The sequence below is a fragment of the Apis laboriosa genome, unplaced genomic scaffold, assembly GCF_014066325.1.
Source record: "Apis laboriosa isolate Shangri-la unplaced genomic scaffold, ASM1406632v1 scaffold74_cov149, whole genome shotgun sequence".
NCBI classification, from domain to species: Eukaryota; Metazoa; Arthropoda; class Insecta; order Hymenoptera; family Apidae; genus Apis; species Apis laboriosa.
This window is the reverse complement of record NW_025224330.1, coordinates 70,970-98,290: the sequence shown is the minus strand read 5'-3', so window position 1 is coordinate 98,290 and position 27,321 is coordinate 70,970. Positions and strand designations below refer to the sequence as shown.

General features: G+C 37.5%; 1 protein-coding gene across 1 annotated transcript in view; it reads left to right on the top strand.

The window, feature by feature from the left end:
- Positions 1–27,321, top strand: part of LOC122719345 — a 91,340-nt gene that overhangs the window by 21,843 nt on the left and 42,176 nt on the right. Inside the window, exons 2-4 of the mRNA XM_043945083.1 lie at positions 1,262–1,291; positions 7,509–7,611; positions 10,542–10,788. Of these exons, the coding sequence (XP_043801018.1) occupies positions 1,262–1,291; positions 7,509–7,611; positions 10,542–10,788 (380 nt within the window). The remainder of the gene's footprint in view (positions 1–1,261; positions 1,292–7,508; positions 7,612–10,541; positions 10,789–27,321) is intronic.

Below are 27,321 nucleotides of genomic sequence, written 5' to 3'. Positions count from 1 at the left end.
AGATTAAGAACATCATTTCGAATTACAAATCCTTTCAATTATAAATCTTCATACGGATCGGATAATACGATTAACCGGGCATTGGCGTTCTTTCTTAGAGAGCGAGTCGGTCAAGTACGTTTTATATGTCGTTACCGTTCTCCCTCCTCCGGAAGAAATTGAATTCCCTTCCCGCGTTCGACCAGTTTGATCGAATGGAAGTGTGTGTGCGTGCGTGAACGTGTTCAACCCGTATCTGTTCCTATGTAAATGCATATATGGAAGCCGTTTCAAGGCACAGGCTCATTGTCGTTGAAGTGTGACACACGTGAATTGCGGCCGAATTGATTTATTCAGATAGTGGATGCTCAATGGAAAATGGTGGAGCGTCGAAATCGAATTCGCCCGGCTTCAATTTCCGCGTATGTGTCTTCGGGATGCATTTAAAAGTGGCTGCCTATTTTTGAGCCTCGAATATTGAGCCCAGTCCGCGATTCTCCCATGGAATCGAAAATCCTTCCTCCGTGAATGGAATAACGGAACTTTCTTCTTCCGCTTATACGAAGAATAAGAAGAATAACACATTAAGAGAAAATTTAATTTTAGATTCATTTGTGATAATCGAATCGATGCTCCATAGAGGTTTTATCAGGGAAGGTTTTAAGTCATCATTTTCTATCATTTATCATTTTGAATCAAATTCTCGCTTCTTCTTTAATTTTAATCCGGAAGCTTTAACGCGTATAATTGGATTATAATCTCAGTAATTTCGATACTCCACTTCTTCGCGATCCTTCGAAATGCAAAATTTTCAAATGGCAAGGATTCTCGCGGATTCGAAAGGCGATTAAAGGAATAATAAAAAGAAGAAGAAATTATCCCTAATAATGTTAAATAGGGTGTTAAATAATGTTGAATATATTACAAATATCCTCAACGTATTGTGAACCTTTCCCAACAATCCCAACGGTCCCGAAGGTCGAAACGAAATTACCCGATCGACTCGTTTGCGTTAAGACAAATAAGCGGAATAACCCAGTTCTCGCTTTAATTATTCCGAAAGTCCAGCAACGGCGTGCGTGCGGCGTACGTATGCTTTTAATCGAGGGTTGGAGTACGGTTTAATTCCGTTTATGGACTTTGCTTTGCACGCGGTTGATTCAGCGAAATTAAGTCGGGCAGGAGTGAAAACTGTTAATTATTTATCATTTACATATATTTATAAACAACATAATAATAATACGTTTCCATTCACGATTCCATTCTCTCTTTTCTGTTTCAGTGAAGAAAGCGCGGTTCGTCTGCGAGGAAGGTTCGTATCCATGATTAAAAAGAGGAGCGAGGAGGAAGAGAAAGTCGAAATCGGGATGCAATAAACTGAGCAACGACGATCTCTGATTTAATCGTTCCTCGGATTCATCCTGAAACAACACCTCCACGAGCGTAAATTCACATTGTAACAAATTATCCAAATTCTCAAAAGTTCGAACGTCACCATGTCGCCAAACTGTCTGACACTTCCTCAATCATATTTCATTCAACGGTTTAGTTCTAGTTCCCCTTATGATGGCTCGAGATCAAGAAATAGAGTCAAGAAGCGAATGTCGCGGGGAGGAGGAAGAAGTTGGACGGTTTCGATCGTTTTTTTCGAAAAAATTGAAATCGAATCGATACGGGGGGAAGCCCTTATTCACGCTCCAGTTCTGAGGTTTGCGCAAAATTTGTTGCACACCGATTGGAACGGTTCCAAGTTAAAGGTTATGCGACTCCTCAACCGGAATATCGCGATGCTCTTGTTCATGCCGAAATAATTTTTCCGCGGCGACCATTCGTCGGGACGAATTGTCAACTTTTACGAAACCCTTCCCCCTTTTTTCCCTTTTCTTTTTTTTTTTACCGATCTTTGCCTCGCTTTGTTTTCGCGAATAACCCATGCTCCAATTCTTTGCAGCGAGTTCAAATGCCTCGTAACCATCGATCGCAACTTCGCTCGGATCATAGATCGTTATGCCTTTTTTCCTTCTCCTCCTCATCCTCCCCCTCTCGATCTTCCTCATTCGATCGTTTGCCCGCAAGAAGAGGGCTCGTTTCCGCGTCAATACTATTTCGAATACTATTTCGTTATTAGAACGGCTAATGACGATTACGTGTATCGTGAAAAGCGGGGAGAAAGAGGGGAGGGGGCTGTCACGCGATTCCATTTGGAAATGCTGGAGCGCGAAACACGGTGGAAATTTATCATCCGCGGTGTTGGTGGTGGATAGTTCCGTTTTTCCTTTTTTTCAAAAAATCGCAATATCGCGGTCCGCGTTATTTTTTTCTTTTTTTTTTTTTTTTATTTTAACGCTCAACTTGAAATTCCCGATTCCGTCGAAGCGATACAAAGGCTCGAGAAGAACGAGTCTTTTTTTTTTGCAACACGACGTATTTAAACTTTTCAAATCGGAGCAATTTCCCGTTACGATACTCGCGCCTCGCGCCATTCTTTCCACTCCCTCCCTCTCCTGTTAATGGAAAAAAGCCTTGAGACTTTCAGTAAGTTTGCATTCGTATCAACCGTGTTTTTCGCGTCCCGGAAACGACGCCGCCACGTGTACGTGAATGGCGACTGTGAATCGTTGTATACATATCCATACACGTCACTTTAATAGAGAATGGTATTATGTTACGCGAATAATCTCGATTAGAAAAACTCATCCACTTTTTTCTTAGAAATTATCATGAGTAGAGATGTTGTTTGTTTGATTTTTAAAAGTAGAGACATTGGTATATGTAAAATCAAAATTTAATATATTCTCGCAAGAATGTAGAGAATAATGTTTTGATTAATTTTATCCGATAATTTATTAGGAAGGAGGAAACGGAATTGTCTTTAATGATTAAAAGAAAATGAAATTATTTGAATTATTTAAAAAACGATGAAATAATGGAACGGAATTGAGAGAAATGTGTTGTCCGGATTGGAGCGCAAAGTTTAGTGACTGAATTGAAAATAATTGAGCGAGAGTGGGTTCGCGCAAAGCAAAAAAAAAACTACGTATATTTAGCAGCAAAAGTTGCACATTGTACCGAAATAGACCAAGAGTAATATTAAAAAAGTGGCAAGCTATGCATAATGGGCCGACATTTGAAAAGTTTGTCGCGATAAAAAAGTTTGTGCCAGGTGACAAGCAGAACAAAAGAAGTAATGCATTATAAAAGCAAAATGGCTACTTCACATGATACAAGAACTCTGTTTTCTCATATTCTATGATACCCATTGTTCAAACAATATCGTAACACGAGTTTCACATTGAAATTTCTCAGATATATATCTAGATCCCTATTTTCAGATTCCGCCAGAATGTCTTAGAAATAACTTGGCACGAATAAGTAAGACGTATTTCGTGCCAAGCTTCCTTTATTCCAACAGTATTTATTTAATTCCAAAATTTTCTTAGCGAAAAGTCTCTACTTGATTCCAACATTCAAATACATCTACTATTTGACAGTTCATTTAATTCAATCTTATCTCGAGTTATTAACAATAAAACATATTTGCCGTTTTCTTAATCAGGAAAGGTTCTTAGTTGATTCCAAGACTCAAAATGCAGTCCCTCCTTTATTTAAAATTATTGGCAATAAGAAACACTTGGTGCAAAAATTTGATTCAAAAGTATTTATTTAAACATTTTCTTTTTTAGTCTCTCGTTCTAAGATTCGTAATTACATTATTTAACTATTTAGTTTATTCAAGCATCCACATTTTATTCGAAGTTACTATTTGTATTCAAGATCAATTTACGCTCTTCATAAAGGTCTTTGACTTGCTAATGATTCTTGTTAATCTGGGTGACAAACACCCTCTAGCTTCAATCTTGGATGTTGGAGGCTATTGACACCAAACAAACCATAAATTAGAACGATATATAGAACCAAAATGTTCCTCGATACAAATAGATTTTGGCACTATCCTCTCTTTGATATTGAGTGGACTCTTGATCCAATTAGAATAAGTGGATTCAATCTGCAGTAAGTGATAAGTGGGTTCTCTTTTCTTATCACTTCACGAAGCCACGTGTTTTTTTTTTTTTTTTTTTTAAATTAAAGTAATCTCGAAGCCAAGTAATATATGTACAGTTGATAAAATCAGATGGATTCTGTAGCCAAATCAGTTCTAGAATTTCCTAAAAATACGATTGTATTACGTATATATGTTGTATCATGTTTTTCTTTTTTTTTTTAAATTCATTTTACACGTTTTGTAAAGGTTAAGTTATGGTGCTATATATCAAGAGGAAAAATTTATCCGTGTTCGATTTTCGCAGATTCGAGTATCTTTGTATGCAGTCGCACGAGTCTCGAGCTATTTGAATCCTGTTTTCCTTATCTGAATTGTTTGATATCAGACTTTAAGAATTCAAAAAGATCTGTTTTCTTACACTTGTCTCCGTGCTGTGAATTTTAAAACACTTGTTCAGCACCTACAAGTTCATTGTTCTCTTAGATCATCCTAATATATCATTCCTAATATAAAATTGTATTTTTAGTTTTTAGTTTTTTTCTTTAATTCAAGTAGTTTTTGTTAATTATTGGAAATTAGAAGTTTCGCTATTTCTATTTATTAATTTTTAAATTTTCGATCGAGAATTTTAATCTTCTTTCAGTACTAAATATAATATAATAATAGTACAATGGGATACAGTGAATTAGAGAGAAGAAAAAATAAGATAAATAATTTTATTTCTAGTAGAATTTTATGTCTAAATAAGCTCGTTGAAAAATTAACAATTTTAATTGTTATTTTGGAACATATTGTTTTATTACTCTCGAAATGGTTAAAAAACGTAAAAATTCTTTCATTTTCAATCCTTTTATTATATTTCTATCATTATGATAATCACTATTGATTCTCATAATAATTAAAAATAATCGAAAAAATTAAAACAAGCACGTTCAAATATCGTGGCATAAAGATTAAAACAATCGCGTGGATTTTACGATTGTTCACTTCAGTAATGTTCACTTTTTATGCTTCTTAAATTAAGAAATTCATTTCAACGTGTGAATGAACGTGAGGAATTATTTTGAACGTCGCCATGTCGTGCCATATATCACGCAAATCAGAACGAGTCATTCTTCGTCGTGACAATATACCACTGGAAACGGATGAAATAAGACGGTAACAAGAGTTTCAATCATGCGAAATGGTCCAGGCTTGTGTTCATGTGTACGACTTTGAGCGACAGCCACCGTAATTATCATTAATAACACATTGAATAGCAATTACGTTAATTAAATATTCCTCAACAATGAAAATTCTCTCTGCATTGTGATATTTTATGATGAGAATCAAGTAATCATCAATGACTTTAAGATGTTTTAATAATTTTTATTTTCATCTACAAAAAATTTAAAAGAAATTATTTTTACATCTTATTTGTCATTATGCAGTTTTTATTAGATAAATGAATTAAAGTTTAGACGATGCATCCTGTATAATTCAAATTTGTTCTATTTTTCCATCATCTGACATGATTTTACATTTAATTTCTATGTTTTTATTTTCAAATTTATTTAAATCATAAATTATCATTTCTTATCCACTTATATAATTTTTTATATTAATTTCTAATGATTTGAGTATCTAGAATAAATCGTTACGTATCATCGTTTGTGAAAATTTCATTGGCACGTGGCTAAAAGTTCTATTCTCACATAAGCCGCGTATGAAGCGCACATCGTAAAATCGAGACGCGTGCTTTTTATCGAGAGTTTGCAGCCTATGTATATATTCATAGACAGACAACAGGGATGAAGCTTATAGACCTTTACGGTTCGTCTGCCCCGTTTTCCAGGAATGGGACTCTCTGGTATCCATGGTAAATTGAGAAACGATCGGATTCGAATCGAAATAATATTACAATTTTATATACTATTCGTGCCTCCTTCCATATCGATTCAACGATATCTTATAGATACTTTTCAGCGGTTTGTTAAATAGATTAAATTTTCGAGGGATCATTGAATAATATCAAAACGTTTAGTAATAATTCTTCGTTTCTTTTAATTACACAGGATACTTAATAAATTCTCGAACGATATTTCATGGATTTTTTTCAACACGAAAAATGAATATAAAGATGATACGAAGTTTATTTATTAAATTACGAACAATTTAATTTTCCATTTAGATGAAGCGAGAATGAGATGGCATTTATTTTTATTATTTTTTATATTCAATCTTTATCTCGCTTTATTTATTGTAAAATTAAGTTGCTTATAAGTTTCGTGTTTGTTTTAATTTCCAGGATTATTAAATTTTCTATTTCGTTTTGATTATTCTATAGAAAATATTTGAAAGTCAGTAATTTCTATAAATAATTTTTTTAATTGTCCCAATGTAACGACGTTCAGGATATTCGTTATAAAGCGAACTACGATTTTTCGATTGGCGAGGAATAAAAGTGTCCTCGTCGACACAGGAATATTTTGTTATTTTTCGAGTCGTGCGCGCGTATTTAATACAAACGCGTGGCAGACACGTTACGGTAATTAAAAGATTTTTAAATTAAAGGTGTTCGACGATTTCATTCTGTTTCGCTCTGGAAATATATAGTAGAAATGTAATTTCGTGATCTTTTTCTAAAATAAAAAAATTATATCTTTTGATATTGATGAAACAAAGATATGAATTCAACGAATAAGAACCGAAGACTCGAATAATTTCGTCCAACAAAAGAAGAAATTATTACTGCTCGTTTATTTAATATTCTATGATCGAAATCGTGGACATTCGACTCGTCATTTTAACTCTAAAACAACCAAAATGATTTCATATTGATTAATATTGTAATTTATTAGAGATAGGAATATAATTACACCTGCTCTTTTTATCACTTTAATTACAATAATTTATACGAACAGGCCCTCTAGATAGCTCTAATCTCTCTTCCTTACTATTACTTTCTTAATAATTTCCATTTAAATCATAATTCTCTATTTACATCACTACACCATATATAAAAAATAGGAACAGTATTTTTATCAAAAATCCTCTTAAAAATCCCCTTGAATTATTCGTGATCGTTGACACATCTCACGCGTATTTATTATTTAAAATTAGCTATATAAAGTTAAAATTTATTAATCCTTTATCTCGCGCTTCATCCCATGCGACTCAACGGAGAACCGCTGCATCGTAACGTTACTTGGTCAAACGTTTAATTTATTGGGTAACGCGGTATAAATCCCGGTTCATCCGATCGTAAATAATTTTTGCTCCATGCACGGCCGATACCTTGATGCCCACACACCTCTCCCTCCCCTCTCTCCCGCGGCCTCCGGCCTATTTATCAACGTCAACGTTTCCATTTCCGCGAGAGACAGATTTCTTTTACGAGGGGCGGTTTACGCGCTTCGTCCTCTTTGCACGATCAATCGGGACTCGCATAACCTCCCTCCTCCCGCCCCCCTCCTCGCTCGTGGAGGTGACAACGGTTTTACGTTGGTGGTGGACACGATTCAAGACCGATTTCCAACGATTTCAGCGGAACAATTCAACTCGTACGTAACACTGAAGCTGCAAAATGTGAAGTCGACGACAGTCACGGTGAAAGGGGCCAATCCATGCTGGGAGCAAGACTTTCTTTTGTAAGTATCTTTTGTAATTTTAATTCGATATATATATATATGTATGTTCTTCCATTTTGAAAAATTTGTCGAGAAATATTTTATAAAATTGTGTTTTAAATTTTGTGTTAGTAATATAAGTTACAAGTGGATATTTGCTGGACTTTAAATGTAATTTTTTTATCGATGCAGTTTTCTTTAAGAAAAACTACGAAGCTAATAGTAAAAAATTGATATTTCAGAAGATATTTTATTATTATATATATATATATCCAATGAGGCAAGTTCAATTAATACAAAAATGAACTATGTTATTGGATTGTTAGTAGAGTGTCTCTAGTTGAATGTTTATCCAGCCAACTTCATTCTAAACCGTGTTCTTTATATATTTTGAGAGTTGGCATTTCACGTTATACGAGAAGCTATTTCTTCTTTCAAATATTAATTTTTTCATCAATATGAATTATCGTGATAACAAACCAAAGCGACCACTCTTCTGTTCTTCTGCTTTCCTTGTCTTTGAAACGCGATAAATATGACAAATACGGCGATAAAATAAAATTCAAATTACGAGACACCTTGTAGAAATACAAACGTGCAGCCAGACACTCGCGATTATCCCATCTAACGAGTCGTGTTTCCGGTTTTAATCGTTTCCGTTTCCCTCCGTCTTCTCCTTCGTCTCCTTCCTTTTCCCTCAACCCCATGATATTTTCTCGTTCGAGTATCGATCTCTAGCTTTTTGTCGAGTACGCGCTATATAATTACGCTTTAGAATAATTTTTTCGATGGGTTTTTCCTTTTTTCTTTTTTTTTTCACCGTCCATCTTTATCATTCCGGTATTATCAGGGAGCAGGATACACTCTGGACACCGACAGAGAGCAGGAAGAGGTGTGGAATATGATCTGTTTATTTATAAAAACGAGGGACGATGGTGATTGTAACGTCCAAGTATTTATACCAGCCCAGTTTTTATACCATCCCCTTTTTCTTTCCTCACCCTCCCCCTCCTGTCCATTGCCATTTCTCTTTCTCGCATCCGCTTTATTCACCGGCAACTTTTACATTCTTCAATGAAATCACGCTCCTTCGTGATTTTATTCTCGATATCGATATACAAACTGTATATTCGTGTAAATTCATTGAAAAAAGTGTTTATTTATTTCGATAATAAACGATGGAACGACAAACAACGGGCCTCGAAACAATTATACGTGTTTGTTAAATCTGTATTTGTGGATGGTGCGGCGCGATTTCGTTCGCCAGGGCCGCTGTGAATTCGTCTCGTTGTATTTTTGGAACGTTTCATTGAAAAATTCGGGTTAAAAAAAAGATCAATTTGAGAGACGGAGGAATTAGGAAGGATGGAACGAAATACGTTTATGAGAGATTATAAATGTATACAAAATTTGGAAGATTGATCAAAATTTTTTATTAGATTCCATTTATTTAATCATGATTATGAAAACATAAATTTTCATCTAATAATATCTGCGATCCAGTAATAAATATATTATTCTATTTTGTATAAAACAATTGTTAAAAAAGTATTCATTGATCAGGAGGAGATCTCAAAGTTCTTGATACGAAAAAATTTTTAATAAACGAGAAAAAATGATGAATACTACGTACCATCGTTTTTCGAATTCAATACGGGGGTGGTTCGTAAAAAAAAAAAAATTTCGTCGATTCGCATACATAGGATAGACTTTCCAAAGACGAACGAAGGTCTATCAAGTTGTGCCAAGTTATGCAACGTTATGAACGTGATCCGCATTTCCGGTAGTTCGACACGCGTACAATTCGACGAACCGGGGTTAGCAAACAGCTAACCAATTTTTCTCCCTCTACCTCTCCCTCCCACAATTCGCATCCCGCGTCGAAAAAAAAAAACACGGGGACGCGTAGACCCGGATTTACGTTCCTAAAAAGGATCTTTCGTTGAAATAAGATCGAGTCGAGTGGACGTCGAGAGAGAGGAGGGCACACGGACCAGCTCTATTGATCGACCGTCTAAAATATATAAGGAGGACAATCGCGGGAGGACTCGTGAGGATAGAAAATAGGAGAATTTTGGATCTCAGAATTTCTGAAATATCCTTACTGGCGCCGTTAAATCCTCAAGTTGCCAAGTTGCGAACCTTTAACCCACTTTTTTCATTCGACCACCGCCCCCATCTCCGCGTGCGCGGCCCATTTAAAATCGTATTTTATTTAACTTGTGCGACGGAAACCTGTATCCCCACTCCGTGTGCCGAAAATAAGAATCGCCGAGGATAGGCTCCACACCGAGATCGATCTGTATCTCGATTTAGAATTCGATAGCGCCAATAACGCTGCTCTTACGACGCCTCTATTTCTTCTTCGATCGACGCGGAAAAATGTAATAGTGGAAAAGAATCGGCCGATTGCATTCGTCCCCTTTTCGATACGGACGAATTTATCTCGTCGTTTGTGCTCGTCGATCGAAGTTTTAATTAAGAAAATTGCGAATTATTGGAACGATTCGAGTCTATATTTGTCGTTCGACGATTTCCTGATTATTTAATGATTACGCGGCAACGCGTACGGGATCGAATATAGAACGATGACAGGAGTAAAAGGACGAGTTTGCGCTTTGGTTTTAAAAGGAAGGGATCGAGTCGCCGGATTCGTGATTCGAATTCGAATCTTTCGATCCGCCAGGTTCCACCGTCTTTCGGGCTAATTAAGTTTTCCAGTCAGTCGACGAATGTTTCCCCGTCCAAGTCCAACGTTTAAAGTTGAATCTCATAGTCTCGGAATACGTGAAAATTCGATTCCTCTCCTTCCTCTCCTTCCATCTATATATATATATCTCTTTCTCTAATCTTTGATCCTTCTTCTTGTACACGAATCGAACGCTAATTCCCTCGATCGTTGCGTTCATCATCATCTTACGTTAATTGTTATTATTTTATTTCGTTTACAGCGAGACGAACGACATGAACACGGGCCTTGTGGTGGAGGTCTGGTGCAAGGGTTTCCTGTGGGATCGTTTCTTGGGCTACTACTACGTCCCCTTATCGGAAGTGTCCTACATGAATGAGGTAACGTCTAAGCAGTGCCACGATACAAGCATCACGGTGTCGGCGGGGAAACAAGAACAAGAACACACACCTCCTGCAAGCACGCGAGACACGAACAGCAACACACAGCCACCAGACCTCACCAACACGGTACACTAATTGATACGTGTAGCCAGCTAGATTTCTGCCTTAGCCCTGCAGATTAATTTCTAAACATCGTTGCATGCAACGACCCCTCCCCCTCCTCCTCCTCATATTTCCAAAACGTTCGTTGGTTGGTCACCGAAGTCTCACGATCGCACACGTCCCCAGTGGCTGGCTCTCGTATTATTTGGGGATCGATTTTAGGCGGCGCGTGTCCCGATGTTCATCACGTGCACGTGATCCTCTTATCGCTATAGAGAGGATGTGTTCGCGTTCGTGTACATCGCGCGTGTTAAACGAGACTTTCGTTAGAATATAACAAAAGGAAACGTGGAAAATAACGTAACAATTTTGCGAAACGAAGATTCATAATGTTCATAGGTTTACCACGTGCACCGTGTTCCCGATCCTTCGCGTTTTCGCCAAGTATCTTCTGATCTATGGAGGTTCTAAGGTATAGGAACGAGTACGATTTTGAAGTACCAATATCTTCAGAGCGAACCATTTCCATTTAATATGTTTAACACGTTTAACACGTCAACGAGAATATAGAAGATTCTCTTTAGGTAGATATTAATTTTTGATGAGTGGTACAAGATAAATACATGAGGAACGCGTATTAACGAAAAGAAAGCTGTTCTCCGTCTTTCATAATTTTGGAAAAAGTTCAATGACTCTCCTTATATCCGCTTTGAAATAGTTGCTTCTTTCTTTGCAAGTGGCTAACGAAATATCAGTGGACGTCAACGAATTAATTAAAAAAGACTTAACTAATCTTAACCCTCTAGAAGCTGTGTCTCTAATTCTTGTATTTCGTTCAATTTGGAGCACAAGATTTCTTCAAACGAGAGACGACTCTATGAAGATGTTCGAATACACTTTTTACGGCGAAATCATGTAACATTTATCTATGAACAAGCGGGATTCGAAGGTACTGTGGAGGATAAGTGCGTTAAAAGCATCGCGAATTTTTTATTCGTACCTTCTCCCCTCCCATCCCTTATTTTTCCAACGATTTTTCCCGTAAATACCGCGGGGTCGCGCTCCACTGAGCATAAACTTTGCTTGATTTTACAACGTGAGGAAAGAAAAAAGGAAGTGTGGCAAAATAAGGGCATGGAGTATACACACACTATATCCTGACATCCGTTTAAATGGCATCGCGTGAGTGTTACTGATCGAGAAGGCTGTTTTATAAAAAAAAAAAGGAAAAAAATAAGAGAGAGAGAGAGAGAAAGAGAGAGAGAGCGAACACGGCTGCAAATGTCTGGTTTGAAAAATCCTATTGATAGATCGGTGACACGATACGTTGTTGTTGTTGTGGGTTTTCGCATTGATCTATCTCTCATGAATATGATGTTGAAAAATATTTTAGTCAAAAACTGAGTGGTTCGAAACATTACGTTATTTTATCATATTAAGAAAATATTTTTCTAAATCAAATCAAAGGAGAAACTCGATTTTGCTAGCAAGAAATCATGACATAGACTTGGTCTATTACGTATAATAGATGGAAGTTTAAGAAAAGTTTAAGAAAGAATGGAAAAAAAGAAGCATTATCAATTTGAAATTAAACTACGTTTGTGATAAAATTATAATAAAAAGCGGGAAATTTTAAATTCAATTTCACAGATCACAGGTAAAGAATTGTCGATTTACAGGAGAAATGCGAAAAGTACTTTTTTCCGAACAGCTTAATACATATTTATGAATCGTTTTAAACCAATCTCGGAGATCGATAACCAAATAACAAGGATCGGGAGCAAGGGTGTACGCGCTCAAAGAAACATAACGATTACACGGGCCGTTTGATTTCGCGCCAGTTTATTTCGCCCAAGTGTTGATCCCCATTCCGGATCGATCCGGGAATATCGCGCGCGTGGCATCGAGTGGATCATCGAAACGACTTGATATTCTCGCGAAGCTCGCCGTACGAAACGTACGTGAAATGAAACTGAAACAAGTGTTTACACATCGAACGAACCTCGAAATCAATTGACGAACCGGGTTGCACGCTCGATGGATGTGTGTAACGAGTTTTAGGTTAGCCCCCATGATGTCGTCCATGCACCTGATTGGTCTGGTGCATCGGTCCAACCTGGTCGATAATACGATTACCGGTGGAGGCTAGTGTTTGTCGCCGTGACTTTTCGAGAAATAAAATGCGATATCGTGAAAAACCGCAAGCGATATGGAAAGGAAACGAAAGGAAGGAGAAATAAGCGAGAGAACATCTTGGGCGTGAGTTTAAAGCTCTGAATTCTGCTGACCAGGAGATTTGGGTTCTAATCTCAAGTAAGTTTTTCTCATATTTTTTATTTTCTCAAAAGTGGAATTGGATGCTCGTGGAAAACGAGTTTACGTGGATTTATGAAATTTGTGATTTGGAAGACGAATGTCGGAAATGTTAGCTTGAATAAGCGATATAGAAAAGAAAAATAGATGAAAAATAAGAGGATATAAATTGGATACAAATCTTAGAGTCTTTAGGTTAGGTTTAGGTTAGAATTTTGAATTGGATCTCTTATTTTTTTTTTCAGAAGTGGATTTTAGATGTATTAGATTATCGGGCAAAGAATATTTTGCGGTTAAAAGCGAATCTTAGTTCAGGATGTTAGATATAGAAGCAAAATAATAAAGAATAGGCGAGGAAGAGAATTCCAAACACCCGACCCGATATCGAATTCCGTCTCGAGTGATCTCTTCATATTTTTCTTCGCTTATATTCATAATATATATCCAAATATTTATATAAATATTCATTCAATCGAGATCCGAATATTCGTATTTTAATTTACATTCGAATATTCGAACGATAAGTAATTATTACACAAAAAATTAGATTTGTTCCTAAAATATCCCTATAATAACCAATCGTAATTTCTAATTGGCCAAGAATTAATTTGCTATAGGAAGAAATTCATCATCTCGATGCGATCTCGTCCGATTCAAGCGCGAATACACGCACATTTGTAAATCATTTGATCGAGAATTTTTCTCGATTCAGTTTTATTCCGAGCATGATTCGTCGGTAATTGGAGAGTGCGGCTAACATTTGATTCGATCTTTCCCTTTCCGATTCCCTTATCTCTTCCATCTCCTCCTCCTGTATCGATAACGTTCGTACAGTTTCTTGTTAATTCGGAAGAGTAACGATATGATAGCCGATGTAATTACGCGGAATACCTTTGGATAGATACAATTTCATGCTTCGTTCTCTGCAATGTTTCCGTTTTCTTTTTTTCTTTTCTCTCACGAGAAACTTTCTCCCTCGCTTAGAGATAATTCTATCGGCGACAACAGCGGAGCGAGGTTAATAAAAAAAAAGTTACAATTGAGAAAATGTACTTAGAATCGGAGGAATTAGATTTAGAAAGGTACCAATGATATCTTTTAAGGTAATTCACCATTTTCAATGGTGAAAATCAGATCGATGTATCGCGTTACACGTCCAAATGGATCGTTTGTACACAGAATTTCGCTTTTATCGTGACCATTACAACAGGCCTATAAAATTATCACGAATCGATCTCGGAATTAGATCTTTGCGTTAATATCATAGTACGTCAATCGATCGTTGATTAGTTGTTTCCCTCTCTTTTTCTTTTTCTTTTCTTTCTTTCGCGAAGAAACACAATCATGGCGGAAAAATGTTAAAGGTAGCTCGTGAATTAATATTCACGATATGTTTCCCGAATCAAACGAATTTATTTGCGTTATATTGAGAGATATATTGCGTATATCGTGATACGTGTGTTTACATAAAACTGAGGGGATCTGATAGTGGATTTATTAGCAAGGTTATAGTAACTTGCTGGTAGTAAGATGCTAGATTGGAGGACGATTTCGATATATAATAATCAAAGAATTGGTAGAAATTGCTAGACAATATCTATAACGAGGCTACAATAAATATATTCGCATCTATCTACATTTACACTTTCTTAAACCGCCGTATCTATCAGATATATCTATCTATTTATTAAAAAATTCCCGGCATCGACGTTGAAGCTATTTTTAAATCGCTCGCTAAAACCTTATTCCATCTCCGACAATAAACGGACTTACGACAGAGAGGTTGCTGGCTGTCACCATAGCGGTTGCCCGCGGTCCCGTGGTATTATGCGGAGAAAATCGGTCGTCGGGGATACGATGGAAGTTTCACGGTGGTGGTGGAAGTCGAACTCGTAAAAGAACGAAATGTCTGCACGCGAAAGGTTCCGTTTGCGGTCACAGAAGTCGTTCCCATTGTTCCCCGCGAAAATATCGGCTCTCTCTCTCTCTCTCTCTCTCTCTTTGTCGGCCGGCGATCGATTCGATATTTGGAAGGAAAACGCTCGTTTCCGTGGAAATCGAATGGCCGACTAATTGTCGAGAGAAGAAAAAAAGAAAAAAAGAAAGAAAAGAAAAAGAAGGAAGAAAAAAAAAAAAAAGAAAAACGAGAAAACCGCGCGAAGCCTGACCTCCATGATTTTACACCTCGAACGCTTTCACCGTGGATTTGCAATTCACGCGATAATGTTCTCGTTGTTGTCTACGATAATTAACGATAATTTTCGAAAATTGTTCGTTCGTTTCCTTACGATTCGATTTGAGGGCGACGGGGAACTCGACGAGCATATCGATTTGCATATAAAGTAAAGTTGGCCACTACTTAGAAATTGTCGTATTGACAAATTGCTCGTGTGGAGCAATTTTACTTGGCAAATGGATACGTTCTTTATGACGATTGTCGGAACGATTGTTTCCATGCGTCGTCTCGATGGCGAGAAAGGGAAAAATTACGCTTTACAGATCGTGGTCGTGATCGTGATATTTATTTCATTTATGCAATTTATCTTTCTTTTCCGTATAAAAGTTCTGTGCGATATACAATTGGTCGCAAAATGTCTACTTTATGATGTATAATGGATTATACGCGGAGCAATTTTTTTCTCTCTTTTTTTTTTTTTTATTACCGATGGAACATCATTTCGAAATCAATCCTTAGCGGTTAAGAGATGAAATAAAATTTTTTTTGAGCTGTAAAACGATTAGACTTTAATGGTCCATTATCGTAAAAAATATTTTCGAGTGGAATTTTGTTGAATTGATCTCTCGAAGAGATTTTCGGTCGAAAAATATATCATACTCTACTTACAAATTTTCATTGGAATTTTTCTATACTGGTGAATTTTTTTTTAAGATAATATTACGTATGACATTATACGTGTGACTTTGTATGTGTAATCGTGTTAATAATACAGCGACGTTTCAGTTTAATTAATTCCATTAATGACATGTTAACAAGAAAGTTTTCACTGAAGTTTTATTCAAAAGTCTTAACAATTTAGGTTAGGTACAAAATAATTGTTCCATTTAAATTTGTTTTGTTTCGAGATTCTTTTAATCGAATTTTTTCTTTTTTTTTTTTTATCTTGAAACAACGAAATTAAGATTTATCCTACCGTTTCTTACCGTTGCCTTTCTACGAGGTCCTTGAACCCCGTGTATTCTCACTGGGAGAATTCTCAATCTAAGAATTTCTTTATTTCTAGCTCTTTTTTCATTTGCGAGCACCCGGTCCAATGCACTTTCATACGGTGATAAAAGAGAATTCATGCTAATTAAATTGGACGGGTCCTTTATCTACTGGGAAAATCTACGAATGGAAGAAACGGGGCGTGAATGCATTCTTGCATTCAACAAAAGTATTTTTCCCTTTTTCTGAGTTAAATTGGTGTACCTGATTCGAAATTTTTTTTTTTCAACCCGACATTTATGTTTATTGATTTCTAGTTTTCTATACTTCTTTCTCTTTGATCGAACTATTTATTGTTAATTTTAATTTGTTTTTATAATAAAGCAATCCTTGGTTTTTATAATTTTTTTTACAGTTCTATAGTTTCACAATTTCCACTTTGGATGGTTCAATGGTTCTTTGTAAATTTGCAAGAACATTCGATAATTTATTTAACAAAATTCGTATTCATTATAATATTTCATCCCTCCTAATGCGAGACACTATAAAAAAAAAATTAAATTCTATTGGAATATTAATATATTCATGGGATATTTTTAGATTTCAGAGGCCAAAACAAAGATAAAAGTTAATATTCATTAAGTTCAAGCAATTTAAGTTCGTATTAAATGAAGCAAGTTGAGAACAGAGAGTGTGCAACTATGGTGTAACGAAGACAGAACGATTTCTTTCCCTCTTTTTCCTCAACGTTTTACTTTAATCTCTGAAATTGACAAATAATAGAATAGATCCCGCATCCCTCGTGTCAAAATTTTAATATAATTTAAAAAAAAAAAAAAAAAAAGAAAGAAACTAATCGCAATAATAGGTGAACCAATCTTTTCCATCCGCTCTTAAGAAACAATTCCGGTAATCCCATTAAAGAGTAGAAAAAAAGGTGAAGAGAAATGTGGAGAAACGTCGATCGCTATATAATCGAATATCGATCTTCGATTAAAAGTAACTTTATATTCCCTCCTTATATTCCATCCGCTAATTTTCCACGGTATCGGTGGATATCGGTTTATAACGATATTCAGTTCGTTTCATAATTCACCATCAATATTTTTAAACCCAGAGACCCATTTCCCGACATCGATCGGGAAAGAAATCGTCGTCGAGATCGGTGCTCCTTTCCCCCCCCTTTTTTTTTTCAAACGAGCCACGAATTCGAAATGGAATCGTAACGGCCCGGAATCGGATTGTGAATCGCGAATAGAGGTGACGAGAGGGAACAAAAAGGAAAGTGAAAACGGCCCCTGTTTGTTTTTTCCGCACGAAGTGCACCAAGTGCATCTTGTCTTTCGACGGAGGGTCGAACAAATTAAATTAGAGAGGGCAGCCTTACCTCGCTATACAGGGGTCGCAATTCAGTCACGTGCGACGAGCCACCCCTTCTTCTTCTTCTTCTTCTTCTTCTTCTTCTTTTTCTTCTTCTTTTTTACACAACCGAATATACTCGTGTCAGTCTTTGGCTGGCAACCGCAACCTCTCCTCCAACCGTTTCTCTTCGTAATCTCTCCGTAAGCGAACGATAGGCTTTAATCACGCCGCTATATATATATACACGTTTCATTTTCCACGTAAGTATTCCTCCACTCCTTTCCTCTTCATTTCTTATTTTTTCTTTTTCTTCCCCCTAGAAGACTCGAGCTTATAATAGATATTTACGCTTAAACGAGGGACGCGTATGATCTTCGATTCGTGATGTCGATACACGCGCGAAATCCATCCCACGTTCGGAAACAAAGACGCCGGTGCGGACGCTCGGGCGGATATTAAACGCTTTCCTCCCCCCATATCACGGGGCCAACGTTATAAACGCAATATCCGATTTTACGGGCGCTCTATGTCCATCGTAAAATATCAGAAACGTCGTTGAACGTCGGTCGTCGGTGTCGACGATAACCTACCGTTCACCGGTTCTCAACACGGTTCCACGGTTGATTCAGAAATTACGAAACTAATCGATGAACTTTAAGCTTCTAATTAAACTTACCTTCTCGGTAATAAAGAGAGAGAGAAAGATAGATGGAAACGAGACGAGACAAAAACAAGAGAGAGAGAGAGAGAGAGAGAGTATATAGTTGTCGCCGCCGTTTACCAGATATTCCCTCGAGAGAATAGAACAAATTGGATTACGCGGTTGCACGGACGAGTTACGTTTTTAAAGAGGAGAGGGGGGCGACGGTCGTATCCTCTCTTTGATTTTCTTGACTCTCGAGTCAATTCTCGAGCTATCGGTACTATCGCCACCCTCTCCTCCCCTTCTCTCTCTCCTTCCCCCTCGATACCACACCACCGCACGCTTCCATCCATCGCTGACAACCCCTCCTCCCCTCCCGCCCCCGGGGTCTCCTTTCCTCCCTCTTGTGCCGGTGACGTCACTTGGCGCATAGCCAACACGAGAACGCTCAATGAAACTTGCCTGGCCTGTGGGAAGCCAAGGCGGCGTGGTTGACGTAGCTTCAACGCCGACGTTATGCTGCGTGCACACGTTCGAACGAGGCTTTAACTCGTGTGGCAACGACCTTGGCGGAAGATTTCCAGGATTTGTTCACGCGCCACCCCTTCCCACCCTTTATCAGGGAAGAGGCCAGGGGTGTAATATCGGCCTCGTGGGTCAAATTGGAAAGGAAAGGAGGGGAAGGAGGGTAAACGTTTTTGGATTTCCTCGGGATGGCTATAGACGATTCGAATATTTAAAATACGGGGTGAAGAGGAGGGATGCAAACGATGTTGCACGAGGGAGAAAAATATCGAAGGAACGAAACACAAGGGAAGATGTGCATTTGGGAGTGGAAGCTCGAGCTATTATAGATATCACGATTCGTGGTTACTGAATAAAGGGAAGGGGAGAGGGGAAAGAGTGTTATTAATCGAGGAGCGTGGCCTCCTATAATTGCGACCTCGATAATTGTTCCATTCTGATCGCCGATACCGCGTTTACGATATCCCATTCCCGTTCACTGACGGCGTTCCACGCTCACGGTGCTCGTCTCGCGGAAACAGAAATCGATGAATCACGTTCGCCGAACTCGTTCTTTCATGTTTCCTGGAAACGAATCGATCGACCGTGGGGGTTGGCGTTCCAGCGCCACCGACGTTCGAACAGAGGGGAAAAGAAGCTGGAGGAGAGAGAGAGAGAGGAATAGATGACCCGAAACGACAGGGACAGCGTTAACTACGACTGAAGAAAGAAAGAGAGACGCGATAAATGAGAAAACGAGGAGGAAGAACCGGTGATGTGGGAGGAGAACGCGTGCACGGCGGTAACAAAGGGGTTGGGGAGGGAAAAGAAAAAAAGGAAGACGGGACCATACGGGAAATATGACGGATTTGGAAAGGGATAAGGTAAAAGAGAGGTGAAAGGAAGGAGGAAAGGAGCCGAGGGCAGGTTGGTTTTCCTGTTGCGAGGACAATCTGGGTCAAGCCCGGCTTAAAATATTCATAAAGCTGCACGCGAGATCCACGTACGACCGGTTCGATTCACATTAGAAATGCGCTGACTGGGGGTATGTCAAGTAACTCTAGAGGGATGACGACGAGACATCACCGCTGATTCGTCCCACGTTGTATTAGCGTTCCGTGGTATTCGTGCACGCCCACTCGTTCCTGCCACAGAGCGCTCGACAAAGCCTCTCTTACCCCCTCTGACACCTCCCCTCTCCCTTTCCCCTGTCCCACGCGGCGCGACAGGGTCCGCCATCTCTGCCCGCTCCGGGGGCCGCACACGTCCTGGCCGATCCCTCGAAGAAAAGCTTTGTCCCGCGGTGTGTCACGCCTTGAAAATGAAAGTTTCGACCCGAAACGGGATATGCTTTGCGAAAGGAATCCCGCTGCTCCAACTGTTCTCTCTTGAGTGGAATAATTAACGAGTGATCGTAATCGTGCGTGTGTTGTACACTCGAGATATGAAAGGAAAGAAGAGATATGGAAATATTGGAAAAGAAGTAGGGAGTAAATTAGAATTATTAGAAGACGATGGGACGATCGATCTTTCAATCCGATATCAGTTTTTCACTCTTCCTTCTGAAGATTACTTTTCCGAATTTACATTTTCATTAACGACTCAAGTCCCGGTGAAAAGTGCTCCGTCAACAATATCCCGTTTCTTTTCCCCGAAAAGGGAAAGAGAGGGGGAAGATTTGTCCTTGTTGATCGGGGAATATTCCGGAGAATACTTTTAACGCGTTTCGCTTCCGTTAGAATTTGAATTCTATTACGATTGAAAGAATTAAGAAAAGAAAGTTGTACGAGGATAAGATAAATAAACATCGGTGAGGAGCGAGTGGAGGATCGAAGATGAAGGCAGATGGAAAAGAAGATAGATCCAGGATTTCTTGGATGGATCTGAAACTGATGGATGGACACTCTTCCATCCGGTAAAAGATTGAGAAGGAAGTCGCGGATCGATCGAGTCCATTCCATTTTACGTTTCCTCGTCTTCCCCCCCTAGAATCCGAACAGAGAAGGAAGAAAGACGTTAAATTGTTTTCTCTAATCCTCGAGAAATCACGTCCGGCCGACACGTGGTCCTAGGTGTGTATATACGTATATATATCTCCCCCGTTGCACGCTCGTTATTACCGGCTGAATCGAGGAGGTCAAACATCGGATTTTCATTTGGTGGAAGGGCAAACTCACGGCCTCCGAATCGTCACCTATTTGCTCGTGGATCGGCGTGACTTCGATATGCGGATTGTTGACTCGAGAAATTGAGGGGGAAATCGTGGAGGGAAGCTCGCTTTTCCTCGTTCTCTCCTCTTTTTTTCTCTTTCTCTCTCTCTCTCTCTCTATCCATCGAGGTTCGTTATGACACGACGTGATGGGTTCGTGGGCCACAGCCGGCAATTTGATTGAGCAATCGCGGTTTATCTGTCCCCCGTACACCTCGGCCAGTATCAGTTTCGCGGTATCGTTGCGTGACAGGTGTTTAAACAATTAGAGGACAGGTTCCTTTGATATATTAAGCGATCGAATTTGTCGATTGTTGGAACGGTGAATTCGAAATCGTGTCGCCCGATCGAAAAATATTATAATATCTCTTTTTATCTTTGTTCGCTCTATTTTTGTTTCGGTTGGAACGATCGATTACGATTACGCGTAACAATTTATTAGAATTTTTGTTTCCTTGTTACTCTGAATTGTTTATCACTCAAATAAGATTTTCCAAACGATAAAAATAAAAATTCCATTATAAATTTTTCCTCTTAAAAAGTTAAAAATTTCATTTTGCTAAAGTTTATTCTTTTATAGTAAAGTTTGGATTAAAAGTTTCGTACAACTGTTAATTAATCCTGTACGGGAGCAACTTTTTTTCGAATTATCATTTAAACTTTGTCGTCGTCGGTATCAATCGCGATTGATTGGATCAACGTGTGGAAAAAAATTGGAAAAACCGTAAGGAAGTAATCCGTCGCGAAATTTTGACTCGCCGTTTAATTAATCGGGCCTGTTATCCCCGAAACGATTTGCATTTTCGCATCGTCGCAAGAAGGGCGAAATAACGGTGGCACGCAAGGAGAAGCGGCGTTGCATATGTCAGACGGATCCTCGGTCTTGTCGCCCGTAACAAATGTGCTCGTAAGATGCAGGCCTGCAAACGTCAGACGCGTGGGAGCGCGTGTCTTCGGATTCACGTGATGAATGTATATACCCCAATTGGTACCCTGTGACCTCGTCGTACTCGCGGCAACGCAATTTCCATCCATGGATCCAATTGGCACGTTTCGATTTTTCAGAAAGATCGTCATTTCTATCTATCCGTAAAAATCGGAGGAATATTTTCGATCGTTCGAATTCGTGAAACGCACGATTATATCCATCTATCGTGGATTTGTCAGTTTTAATAATTCAGCAAATGTATTCTTAATACTTGTTCGTCACTAGTTCAAATAATTGAAATTCAATTAGAGTTCGTCTAACCCGCGCATTCGTTAAAATTTCACTTCGATAAATGGAGTTTCGCTGCATGGAAAATCCAATCCGTTGGAAATTTGACGAATACTTGTAACAGAAGTTCTCTAAAACTCCAGTGTTTTTTTGTTTTTTTTAGAGAATCGAGGATCATTGACCATCGTTTCCTTATATACATGTTCCACGAAAAAGAAATTACGTGCAAATTGATTATATTCTCTGCCTTTCGTTTTTCTTCCATCAATAAATTTTCTCTTTCATCATCGTGACGAGGTGAAGTAGAGCTTCCTAAACCTCCAAGCTTATCTTACGCGTCACTTTTTTTTTTACGACGAACAGCGTCGAATTTAAATTTTACGGTTCACCGTCTTTTAAACTATGTCCCTCCACCCACTCACACACACGCTCTCCATTCACAATTTTCTCAAAGGATACAAATTTTCCACGCGAAGAATCGTCCGAGAAACATCCGACGTTAACGACTCGTATCGCAATATTATCACCGTTTTTTACGCGTATTTGAAAGGCTGAGGCTGAAGGAATGTTTGTCTTTTCGTGAACGTTCCTCGAGAGTAGAGGAACCGAGTCGTTGATACATCTTCGCTTCGAGAATCGTGGCATCCGTTGGCGAGATGAATTTGCACGAGTTTCGTAATCATTTCGGAGGCAGGGGCGTTGTGTCGCTTAATTGCGGGGGCGTCTTGTCCCAAGATTCGCGGGTATCACTCGCCGCTGTAATTCTCTTTTTTCTGTCCCGATTCTCTTTACAGGGGAACGACAACGCCACGGCCACGAAAAAGAATAAAAAAAGAAAAAAAAAGAAGGAGAAAAGACGTGTTAAGAATCGTGTCGCCCACTCGTGTTTGTATCGTTGTCGAAATGACTGTTTTCGAGATTAATTCGAGATTAATCGAGATATTATTTTAATCTTGACCTTTAGGATTTTTGATTCGTTGTTTTTTTTTTTTTTTTACAAATAATACACGTGATAGAAGATTTTATCGGAATGAAAATTTTGACGAAGGAGAAATAAATATAGGATTGAATAACGTTGATATGAACGATCCTGTACACGTAATCCAAGTATCTCTCACCAACATGACAGCATAATACGAATCACTCGTTAATAATTTGAAACGATCGTGTTACCATACACAGGTCAAATGAAATTTGCATTATTAAATCGAATATTTCTGCGATCCAAACAAATTATTTCAAACGCAACTGACCTACTTGCTATTTCGTTCACAATGTATTAGGATTCTTTCTTTTTAATCATTGTTCATCTTCGAGTCTCAGAGCCTGAATTTACACGTGAAAATTCGAAAAAGGGAACGGAAAGAAACCTTGTTTTCCTGTGCGGATTTCGTTCGAAAAAAATCATATTTTTCTCTTCTCGATGAAAATACATATTTGGCGAACGAACAACAGATCGATCGACTTGTTTTCCCACTTTATACATCTGATGATACACAAAAGCACCCCTCGCATCCTGTATCTTCTCTCGTGCTACGGTCACACGAGATAATTGGGCCCGGGAACAGATTGATACAGGGGACACACCGATTGCTAACCCAATTTGTGTCTCCCTGATAACCCCATAATCGTATAGAATTAACTCGGAGAACGTGGAGAACCTTGTCCTCGAGAACTGAGAGTTTTATCAGCTGCCTTTATTCGAGGGCAACGAAACAACAAAGTTATACTTTTATATAAGAGGTGTAAGGAGATAGCCGGGTAATTATATTTGCGGCACGAGAAAATTAATTGTGGATCTTGGATCGAGAAAGGAAATAAATGGGTGTTGTCGGGTTTTGAAAGCACGAGGTCCGATCGACGAGGTTTTTAAAAGCGTAGGTAAGAAGTAAGGGAGGAGGATCGATAGGTAACGATACGCGGTAATGAGCTGTGTTATTTTTGTAATCTCGAGATACTAAATTAGGGGAGGGGGGTGAGAAGATGTTTCGATCAGCGGATCGTTTCTTTGTCTGTTGACGGTTCTTCTTCTTTTCTCTTCTTCTTTCTTCCCTCTTCTCTTCCATCCTTCCATCTTACTGTACGCGGATTCTATCGCTTTTCATTTTCGAGGTTCTAGCCGACGACGTTTTCATCCTCTCGTCTGTCTCATGTCCAATTTAGAAAATTAAATTTTACGTCAGTTGAGATGCAAGAAAAATCAATAGCCGCTGCTTGTACGTTTTCGCTTTATATCGTTCAGACATGACTTACTGCCATTTCGACGGTCAATAGATTTTAATAGAAGGCTTGAAGCGATCGTTCGCGTAATTGTATTTTTCTCGTCCGGTTTTTTCGTGTAACGCGGTGGAAAAAAAGGAAAAACGCTTGGCAATCGAAGATAATTTCCCAAGCGATAACGATAACTTTGAATTGTCTTTTTTTTTTCCTCTTTCTCTCTCTCTCTCTCTTCTCTAAAGACTACAGAGAGCGGAGTTCTTTTGCATTCGTTGCACGCGTATTTTTTTTTATTTTCTCGTTATCGCAGAGAGGACTCGATTAAAAACGATTATTTTATGACGATATTTTGTTTTATATTTTTGTTTTATTTTTTTATTCGAAAGTAAAAATAGAAAATTTATTCGCATCGTGTACGAAGTAAATTTGAACGAAAGAATGGATTAAATTCTTGCACATCACATTTTGATATATATAGCTGAAACGAAAATTAAAAATAGTTAATAATGTGACCTCGCTTGTTTGCCAACTACGTGAATAATGCCCATTTATAGTTGATGAAATTACGTTACGATGCGCTATCTACCACTTACTCTGGTATGTAAAGTCGTATCGTAGATTAATAAAATTTTTTTTTATTATCTAATGATGAATAAGTCAGTTTCGCGTGACCGCGTGACTAATGTATTCGTAAAAATAAATTTTTCACCACAAAATTATATAGATCTCCTTGAATATCATTTATAATATTTTAGAATCGTAATTTTCGTGTTTTTACGAGAAAATCTGATATTATTATTTATATAAATGTTTAAAGATACATGTAACAAACGATACGATAAATTTTTGAATACGAGTACCGCGAGAAGTTCGTGTTGTAACGTTTAAATCTGCCGCGTATATGAATAGTAAGATTGTTCCAGCTTCCTCCGATAGATAGAGCGGTTGTAGCCAGTATCCAAGATGGAGATTCTAAACGCGGTGCGTGCGAAGTGTATCGGAATTCGCGTGTGTATTTAAAGTTTTCTAGCAAGTGATTTAAAGTTTATATCGTGCATTGGCAATGAATATATCGAAACGTTTGTGATATAAGTGTGGAAAAATGATTCTACGCAATTGAAATATCGATTATTACCGGCGTCAATGAAGCGATTACTGACGTCAACAACGTGACAAGAAAAAACGTTGGATTTGGCGCGCTTATCGACGAGAGAATGTGAAATCAGGTAATCGTCTTTACAAATAAAATAATATGCGAATAATCATTACATTCGGGTATATTTTCTAACTTATAACACTTTCAAGAAAATATGTTATTTGTGATATATCATACTTGAATAGTATCTTTAAGAGAAACATTATTTACGAGTAGAAATAATTTGATAAATTACGACGCATATAAATTTTTCCTAATGAAATAAGTATATATCTGTTATTTTCGTAAATAGAATATTATTTCTTTTTAACATACGAAAATCAGCTTCACTCTCTACTCAATTTTGAAGTTAAATTTGCATCAATAAAGTTTTCTGGCATCAGTATTAACTTAGTTCCTGGACTTTAGTTTAACAATTAACGTTTTATCTTGAAGTCACTTTGCTATTAGTCACGTTAATTCTCAGAGGTCGCTTATAATCAAATCATTATGGTTCTATTGATTTTTAGAGATATTTCGATTTTTCAACCATTTTTTAATTTTCTATTTTTCAATTCAAACATTTATTTTAGATTATCGTGGTCGTATGATCTTAGTTTTAAGATTCACTTAATTTAATGAAGTCGTTTTCACGGTCATCTTGGCCTTTAGGATACATTAGGATCAGACAATTAGAGCCAAGATAGATACAGAGATATCAGAATAACTAATTTTATAACGCAATTAGAATTTCAAGGTTGCAAACATAAAGATAGCAGATTATTGAAATTATTTGGATCGTTATGACCACAATACCATAATAATATTTTGAAATTATATAGTTCTTAAATTCGTTCTTTGTCTTTAAGATTTTTATTTTTAGAATTCGATATTTTACGAACTGGAATAATTTCTAGATATATATATATTCTAAATATATATTTATAGATTTTGCATTCTAAATATTCTTTGTATTATTATCTACGTTATATTTATTATTTATTTATGTATTATATTCATTTTATTGGAAAATTATTATCCAAATTCATAAATTTCGAAATGATTTCCATTATATATGGCAATTTGAAACTACAGATTAAGTCGTATTGTATTTCTCGAGCTCATGGTTGTCACTATTGGCTTCTGCAAGTTTAGGATGGTATTACCTTCAACTTGTATCATTGTGTCGTCGAAAGCATCACGTCTTATGATTCGGTGGATGATGTCGGACAACAAATTCACTATTGTTTCCATTTAGCCAACTTTGAATATACGTTATAATGTACGTGATTTGATTTTTTATAATTTACATTCACGAAAGTATTTTTATTCATTATTTCTCTTATTCACGATAATATCATTTGCAAATACATTTTATATACAATTTTTAATTACTTTTTAAATCGTGTTCTAATTTTCTTATTCATCATCTTGTATACACGTTGCGATCATTTCATTAAATATGCTAAATAACACGATGTTACAACAATCTCTTAGCTTAGTTTCGGAATATTGGCATTAATAATTGATGGAGGTTTGAACCCTTTTCTAAATCTCGGAATTTGTAGTTACCTGTCGAAACACTACCACATCCAACGTGACTCAGTTTCGATAATGAAATAATATCGATGACTTCGACGTGGTAATGTTAATAAGTTTATCGATAGGTTTATGTGTATTTCGTAATAGGAAAGTATCGTTTTTCATAGCAATAATAATTTTCCATGAAATTTATTAAACACGCCAAAATATACAGTTTCTATATTAAATCGAGTAATTTTCATTCGTATCA